Genomic DNA, 9,125 nt, shown 5'->3' with positions numbered 1-9,125 from the left:
CTCCCCCTCCCACAACACACTGGAATGTATATCTCCCTCCTTGTCCATATCCAATCCCCTTCCCTTGCTGTTGCCACCAACTCCTAATGCAGATTGGATGCTGCTTTAAATGTGAAAAAGAGAAACAGTTGTTTTTTTTAAAAAAGCTATATAAGGAAGAAAAAGTAACAGTCTAAACCTGAATGAAAAGCTACAGCTGAATTTATAAGCCTTGTTGCATATGAGCCAAAAGTGCAAAAAGCTCCGTATAATAAACTAACCTGCCACTCATATAAATATAAATATATATAAATATATTAAAATCAGACTGTTCGACAAAATTGTGTATTTGTATTTTTGTGTACGTACAATTTTCTGCTAAGCAGAAGGAGGATGTAGTATAGGATGATGTGAGAGGATTTTTTTAAATCAAATTTCTTTTGCTACTTATTTTTGTTAACATCCATATGCCTGTCTTTTGTCTTTGATATGTATGACACTGTTTTTGAAAAAGGCTGCAGTTTCTCTCTCTCTCTCTCCCTCCCTCTCTCCGATTCCATATGTCAGGCTCTGTGCTGAGACCTGTGACCCCTACAGACCATTAATTCACAGACCTCCATTTAATATCAAAGTTTGGCTCAGAAAGGAGCAGATTTTCCCTTGGGTTTAATTAGCAATTATTGTAGTTGCTCTTAATGATATTGAACCCAGGCACAGGGTTCAGCTCTAGTCAATCTCCTAAAGCAGTGGGGTGCAAATACAACTGCAACCCCGTGGTTGCCCTTCCTGCGGTTGCTTGGGGTTCCCAAGTATCTTGGCCAAGACATTCCTACAGAGAATGTTGTCTTCAGTCATGCCAAATGTCTTAGCAGAGGTATGTGGGACTTCTCAAAGCACAGCAGGCAAGAAAGTGGTGTGGCCAAGTTCAGATTACTGCCAAAGACTAGAAACAAAATGGCAGCTTAGAGTAGTTATACTGGTGATAAAAAGTTCCTATGTGATGGTCATGTGCCCAGAGCGCACCTCTGCACCCAGCCGACTTAGCCCTAAAACAACTGTATGATCTAGGCAAGTACATTTTGCCAGGCTCCATCTCTTCCAAAACTGTGCACACAATAACAGAGAAACTGGACTGTCACATCAGTGCAACATCTCTGATCCCTTGAGGTCATTGCTAGGACTGCTTCTGATGGAAGAGAGCCTCGCCTCTTTCTTTGTTAAATAAAAAGACGGCCTAATGTAGGTTTCCAAGAGTTCTCCTAAGTCACTAGTGGAAACTGGGACCATTGTTGCTGAACCCAGAAATACATTTTATTACAGAATGGTCAGTGCCTTGAGTTCAAGCAGAACCATGTTTGAATACTCTTTTGAAATAAAAATCTCTAATGGAGGCCATGGTGAACCCATGCCTAGCCTGTACTATTTCAGAATGCAGATGGGAACTGAATGATCAGCCCTATGAAACGTCCCTGAACAGCGGGAAGAAAGCAAGGCTCGACCCTTTCTTGCGCCTTGCTGGTTTTTTTGTTGGGTGTGTGTGTGTTTAACAAGCAGTGCCTGCTCCAGGGAAAGTTTTGCTCCATCATTGAAAGTGCATGAAAGCACTTTTCTGGGCCTTGCTTTTTTCACCCTCTTGAAAAACTAAACACCTCCATTGGGTCACACTTATTCACAAATTTTACAAAATGACACAAGGCTTTCTTTGTGTGTATGTGTAAAGCATTTTTTTCTTCATTCAAGTTTTATGTATACACACACACACACCCATTACCTCTTTACCATTTTCCAAGTGGGAGTAGGGAGAGAAAGAAGCTGCATCTTTCTATGTAGGGCTCATATTTATACCAATGTGTACTGACTGTGGCAGAAGTCCTTGTTTCTGTACGTGAATGGAGAAGGAGAGAAACGAGCACTCTAGTGTATTGATTAAAAACTAGTTTAAAAAACAAATGAGTCCTGTATCATTGTATCTCCTATTCTGGATTATTAGTGCCTTTTTGGACAGTAGACTGTTCTGTAACTAAATTGTAGTATAACTGCTTTTTTGTACAGTTTTGTTTTAATAAAATTTTTTTTAATTTGTGTTTATTTTAGTATTGTACCTACTAGAAAATTAAAAATGTATAACTGAAAAGCTGTTGGTCCTTTTGTTTGTATGACCAATTATCAGTGTCCTGGCATGCTACAATAGCACACAACTACACCCATGCTGGGATGACAAAATGGGGGTGATTTTTGTTCTAGCATCACAAGGGATGAGCCCAGATTTTTGGGGGTGGGGAGGGAGAAAAAGGGTCAAGGAATCTGAGAGATGCCCAGCTGTATTGAAATACAATGGAAGGCAGCATAAAGATGGACAGCCTACAATAAAATTAGATTCAGCAAGGGATTTAAAAGAAATTTAACTGTTAGGATTTGCTGCAGAGGTCATGTTAGGATCCATCTGCGTTAAACATTACATGGAAGGGCAGAAATTAGACACTGCCCATTGTAGACACTGCCCGCTGCTGGCAATGACAGCCTCATGGTGGCATTCTTCCTATTACACAGCCATGCCTCTGCTCTTTTGTTTTCCTCATCTGTCACTCTATGTCATTGGCTGCAAGGGGCAGAGGAACCACCACAGAAAACTGCTTCAACACTACAGGCAGTGTAGGATTTTTAAAAGATTCATTACAGGGATGATCAGTTGTACCCGTGTCACTAGATGATCAAGGTGTTGGAGTCACTTGTGCTGCATCTTGCCCTTTGGCAGTGTGTCTCGTGTGTCCAAACAGAAATGAGTCAGTGCATACCTTTGTGGCCTTCTGGTCTACCACAAAAAATGGGTTGCAGGCACTGGTCTGTGCTCCTAATTAAGTTTGAAAGGAAAGACATTAGCTTCCAAGTCTTAAATAATTGTCAAAGCAAGATATACTCAAGGTGGGCATGCTACAGTCCCATAGCTCGAGAAGCACAGCTTTTGTTTTAAAAGAACACATTGACTATAAACTTATTCTTGAAAATGCTTGTTGAGATCCCTGAAGCTAGAGATTATATAGTGAAGTAGTTTTGCACTGTTTTTTGGGGTGGGGGGTGGGGGGGGAGAATTTCATCTACTGACTCAGACCAGTTGTCACTCTTGCACAGGACTGTTTGTAGCAGTGAGCAGCTGCCCCTCAGGGACAAGGTTCCCAGCCCTGCTAGCTGAGATCCTTCTAATTGGGGACACAGAGCCTTGACCCCATCTCCTTCCCCTCCTTCCCATCACTAGCCAAACTGCCATAGTGAAACTATGCAACTTGCTCACTTTACCTGCTGTATACAGGCCACAGAATGCATGCTGGGGGAAAAAAGAAACCCGAGTACAACCAGTCCTGGATTATGGTGCTTCTGCATGAGCCTTTCATAGGGTTGAGTTTCTGCAGCATTCTGCTTAGAAATGAGGATGTGGGACAGGAGGAGGCTTGACCTAAAGCAAGTGTTTAATTTAGATCATATGTCACAGGTATGATACAATATTACAAGTTTAGTATAGTACAATAGATTAAAAACTTTACAATTCATTACAAGAATCTTTGGATTTTAGCATATTGAACAAGGTATGACCAGCAACACTTTAAACACCACCATCTAAATATCCGTTCTTTATATACAGTTGTTCTACATTTACAAAACAAAAATCACAAGACAAATCAACAGAAGAGACAATTTCAAAAAGCTCCCCAAAAACTTCAGAAAAAGTTAGTGTCAGTTACAAAGTAGGAAAGAATTTGGAATTGGCCATGGCAGGTGCTGTATACAAAAATGCCTTGTCTCAGAGCTTAGGGTGGGAGATGGGTAGAAATGTGTTTTTTCCCCCCACTCACAACATTGAATTTATTTATGGTAGAGGAGTTTGAAAACAGTTTTATTTGCCTTACTCAGAAGTAAGCCCACTATCTTCAGTAAGACTTAAGCTGTAACCCTCTTACTAACTGGAAAACAACACCTCTATAAATGGGTGGAGATCACCACCATTTCTGCTTGTATCTCTTGTCTTCCCAGTGGGTACCACCAGGCACACAAGCCCCCTCCATAATGGACGTGGCTACTACACATCCTTTCGGCAGCACCATCTTAGATGTTGACATGGTCACTGGCTCTTGTCCCACTCAAAATCAGAGAGACCTTGGGAGCTACTGAAATGAATGGCAGTGAACAATTTGGCTACAGAGACATGGCTGCAACCGCTGTGAGGAAGCGTTAAGAGTTTTCCCATCAAAATACTAAGTTCTCCCATTCACACAGCAGACCATGGGTGGGTATTTACTGGCTCAAGCCAATTTGCTGGTCCCACATTCCTGTGAGTGAATATTGCTATAGATGGTCCTGGGAATTAGGCACACGTGCTGAGTAACTGAAAACGAATGGCTCTCTTTGCAATCAAATCTTCAGTATCTTTTAAGGGGAGTGTCAGACCATCGCTATGGCATGGCAGCCCTCCTTTGCCAAATCTGGCCATGAGACTAGCAAAAAGCATCCAACAACACACTACCCCTCTCACAGGGAGGCTGCCGATCCCTGTAAGGAAAGTTGCTTATTTGCAGACTGTCACCATGTGGTTTAGAGCCATTTTTTCTACATCAGTATGAAACCACTGAAAAGAAAGGTGATTGATGGCAAGGAGAAGTCAGCCCCATTGCAGGGAAGGGCTGCAAACAAATAGCTGACCATGTGATAACAGCTGAGAGATAAGGCACTTGTGGCTTCTTTAAATGAAAGCAACAGAACTAGTTGATCAGGCAATACGTGTATCAGTTCCTACAAAAGAAACTCCACAGGCAGCTACCACCCTCTGTTCAGGTATAAAAGTTCTTTTCAAAAGACTTTGAGGAAAACAGTATACAAAGAAAGTGAATTCTAGAACCACTTCTACTATCTAGTATTTTGAAATCTGCATTTTAAGAAACTTTCCCCAGATTTTGATCATTCCATGATGATGTTACAGGGAGACACTTTGGAAGGGGAAAGCCTTGGCTTTACAAGTAGCTTATTTAAAAAGGATGACTTCTTTAGGAGGCTGCAGTGTCACAATCAGGAAAACTCTATTCCAGGTGCAAAGGAATGGGGAACTCACAGCAGGGAACCCAAGTTTACCTTGGAACATGAACACGCCACACACCCCAGCACAGTCTCATGATTCAGAGGACAAAACAGGCCCCGAGGATTTTTAAACAAGCAGTTAATTTAGAAAGGTGCATCATATTGCAAAGACAGTCATAATCCAGAAGGCTGCCTGGTAGGAACATGGGAAGCTGCTTCTGCAGAGTCAGGCATTGGTCCATCTAGCTCAGTATTGGCTATACTGACTGGCAGTGGTTCTCCAGGGCTATGGAAAGAAATGGTTCTTCCCCACCCTTCCTGGAATTGGCAGGGGCTGAAGCTGCAGCCTTTTGCATCCAAAGTGTATGCTCTTCCAAGCAGCTCTGGCCCACCTGCGAGGAGGCCAACTGAAGCAGTTGCCTCAGGCAGCAATTTGGTAGGTGTGTGTGTGTGTGTGTGTGTGCATCTCTGTCCTACTTGCCTTTTTCTCCTTCCACTACCTGGAATGGCAAAAGGAAAGGGGGACAGAGAGGAAATGTGGCAGGGTGGAGAGTGCTGAGTTAGAACATTGGAAAGCGGGAGGGGCAGAGACTGGGACATTATCCGGTAAGGGGAGGCAGCACCTGGCATGTTGCCTCAGGTGTCGGGAGGTCTTGGGCCAACCCTGACCTCATCCCCAGTCTTTGTTGAAGAAACAGCAAAGCCCTCTTGGGAAGACAAACACTTTTAAAATGGTTTTTAGTGTTCTTTTGGATCACACTGAAAGCTGGCCTATATTAAGGATTGTGCAGCTGTTTTGGGGAAAACATACCTATAAATGAAGGGGGGGAAGTAAACATATAACTGGGATATGGCATAGGGAGAGTTGTGTTCTTAGACAAAAGGGCATAAGAATCTAAAGGAGCTGTCTGGATCATGGCCCTCAGTGCTTCTGTTACTTCTTCATAGGACTACTTGTGCCCTTTCTTCTTGGGTAGGGCGCATGAAAATTTTTGCAAAAAACTGTGCACAGAAAACATCACTGCAGCTGCATTACCTGCTAGGCTGTTCCAGCTAATCAGACTGGCCATGCATGCAAGTAGGAAGTTAGCAATAAGACAGGCCAGACTGGACTCCACCACCACCACCGAGAGAAAATAGTTGCAGCTGGTTCTTTCATCCACCTTCTAACACCAGCTTTGAGGTTCTTGTAATTTGGTTTGCTGTGATCACATTGAAAGCCAATTTCCTCCTCTGCAAACACAGAATCAAACTTCTAGCCCTCATGGAATCACAACTAATTTCTCACCGATTTCAACAGGCTTCAGGTGCGCTTCTGCATGAGCACCACAGGATGTTGGTTTTAAAAGAGCTGCACAACCAAAGAAGGCTCAGAACATCTACTCTGCAAGACACTAGACAAAATCCCAATTGCAAATAAACAGGAGAGGAATAGGCTGGGGGTGAGGGACCAAATGTATTTCACTTTTTCCTGTGACCAGATTTTTCACGTCCCTAAAAAAGTAGTTCTTCAAGTTGCAAAGAGAAATTAAAACCGTAGTTTGGGCAAGAGAAACAGGCCAATTTTGAAGTCTATTTTCTGACAAGTTTCTATTTTAACTGCTTGTCCTGCATACTGTGACCAATGACATAATCGGACAGAACCTCTTTCTTTCAGCATTCTTAATAAGGTAAAGGACTACTTCTGCAACAACTTTCCCTTCAGCCTAGCTGATTATTTAAGGCACTTGGGTATACATACACACAACAAGGACAGGTTTAGCCACATTTTAGAAGTCACTGACAGAGCTGAAATATCTACATTTGATCAAGGTGTCCATCCCCTGACATTTAATAAGCTAAGATGAGCTACCCCTGGCAAGCGCCTGCATTAAAAATGTGCAACATGATGACATTACCTGTGCAATGATGTGGTGAATGATCCACACATTTCAGATGGATTCCAGCCACAGGCAATTTGCAGGAACATTTGAGAGCATATTGCTAGGCTGAGATCCATCCAATCCCCCCCCCCCCCCGGCACACAGATACAGATACTTCTGGAATCAGATACTTCTGGAAAAAAACACTGTGATTGCAGAGGGTTATGTCAGAATCCTGCATGTGCTCAATCTCGTCTGATCGTGGAAGCTAAGCAGGGTCAGGCCTGGTTAGTACTTGGATGGGAGACTGCCTGGGAATACTGGGTGCTGTAGGCTTCTACCATAGTCTTTCGAGACTGAAGGTTGCCAATCAGCTCCAAGTCTCAGTGATGTACCTGGCCACAGTGGAGTGGGCATGTACAACTTTGTGACCCACCAAGGTGAACAGGGACCACCAGCCATGGATGGCCACCAGGGGCGCCAGCAGCAGCCTGCTTCGGAATGCAGAAACAGTTAGTGTGGTATTGTGAGGCCCCTGACAAGCCACCAGACAAGCCACCAGGGACCAGACAGGCCCCTGAATGTGGGTCTCAAGTGGGCGGATCACAAGTTCTGCAGGGCAAGTCTAAATGCAATGACAGAAATTATGAATTCCGGTCAAATCACCAGCTCAAAATTCAAGATAGAAGAAGCTATGTGAAGGAAGACTCAAATGGAGCAGCAGCAGTAAGAGACTTTAGTTCAGCAGGCATGTGCTGGCATGTGCAAAGCACCTGGTGTGGTCCTCAGAGGGCGTGCGCCTTTGTACAATGGAAGGCAGTGAGTTGATTGTAAGTCGCAAGGGCTTTACCATTATTATTAAAATATAGCAATAAATAACAATAAATATAACAGCGCGGGAGGAGGGGAAGGAACACACAGATCTGCTTGACACCCCAGTTAAAACTCAGACTGCATGGAAGGGCACACAGCCAGGGCTGCAAGCAACTCTCCTTTTGCACTGTGGGATTACCTGGACCAACCCATTGGGAAACAACTTATTATTATGCAACATGCAGTAGCACCAAAGGACACACTGATGTATTAATAATTAAAAAGATCAAGATCCCAAAGAAGAGAGAATCAATCACCCACGCATTCTCTCCACAAAAAAAGTGACTAGTCCACCATGACCGCCTAGATTAAGGATATGTTTTAAAAAGAAAAAGAAACCGTTTTAAGCTTTGGGAAAGCCACTCATCAGGAGGACTGGCCCTAAACTCCCATTCCAGCATAGTGAGGAGCAAGACCTGCCCACCAACTTCCACAGGAGCATGGAAAGACTCAAGGGAGGCACTGCTTTTAACAGACTGTCATCTGCAGGCTGTAAGATTTTCTTTGTTTTTCATGATTTAAGGATGAGGTTCCAGAAGATGACAATGCTCTGTCTGTAAACAAGTTCCATCTACACCTCTTGCAGGAGCTGAAGCAACTGATACGGGGAATGGCTCTCCTTCAATCACATGCAACCTCACGGCCAGTGTATGGGCTAGGGGAGGGGGGAAAAGGTAAAGCACACACCTTAGTATCACATTTGCATCAGGAGTCTCAACATGCTACTCCCTCATGACAAAAAAAGGCCAAAGACTTGACATATATCAGTGATCCAAGCAGGAAACACTCCCTGCCCTGATATACGAGTCTGCTACGGACAAGTTGTCCCTTCCATTCGGCTGGAAGTGTTGTGCAAGTAAGGCTGCTCCGAAGCATCAGCTCCACAAGGTCGTGTTGGACCAGGTGGCCTGATCGGCAGACCTCAGTTAGCCCAGGACTTCCTGTTTTCTGCTGTCTTTTGGGTCTTCTCAGGTCGCAGAGCAGGCCCTCCTTCAGATTTGGCCAAGGCAGTCAGAGAAGCCAGGTTGGAGGCAGAGCCTGAGAAATTCCCACTCCTCCGGTTCTCAGGGACGGCGCCACCTTGCAGTCTCAGCCCAGCGCTCCGACGTCTTGCAGGCCCGGTTGCTCTCTTTACCCGACCTGGTTTTACTAGGAGACCATAGCCTGGATTGCACTTGAAGTATTGCTTTCCCCCAATGGAACCATCATTCTTACCTGTAGGACAAGAAAGAGGAGGGAGACCATAAGAGCAGCCCTGCTGGATCAGGCCAAAGGCCCATCTGGTCCAGCTTCCTGTATCTCACAGTGGCCCACCAAATGCTTCAGGGAGCACACAAGACAACAGAC

General features: G+C 44.2%; 1 protein-coding gene across 1 annotated transcript in view; it reads right to left on the bottom strand.

Moving 5' to 3' along the window:
• Window positions 1-3,425: 3,425 nt before the first annotated feature.
• Window positions 3,426-9,125, bottom strand: part of KIF13B (kinesin family member 13B) — a 143,725-nt gene continuing 138,025 nt past the window's right edge. The window contains exon 40 of the mRNA XM_066626486.1: window positions 3,426-8,993. Within this exon, the coding sequence (XP_066482583.1) occupies window positions 8,701-8,993 (293 nt within the window). The 3' untranslated portion in view covers window positions 3,426-8,700. The remainder of the gene's footprint in view (window positions 8,994-9,125) is intronic.

The sequence above is a fragment of the Tiliqua scincoides genome, chromosome 1 (assembly GCF_035046505.1).
Source record: "Tiliqua scincoides isolate rTilSci1 chromosome 1, rTilSci1.hap2, whole genome shotgun sequence".
NCBI classification, from domain to species: Eukaryota; Metazoa; Chordata; class Lepidosauria; order Squamata; family Scincidae; genus Tiliqua; species Tiliqua scincoides.
Note: the sequence above shows the minus strand (reverse complement) of the source record. Positions and strands in the feature narration are given on the sequence as shown.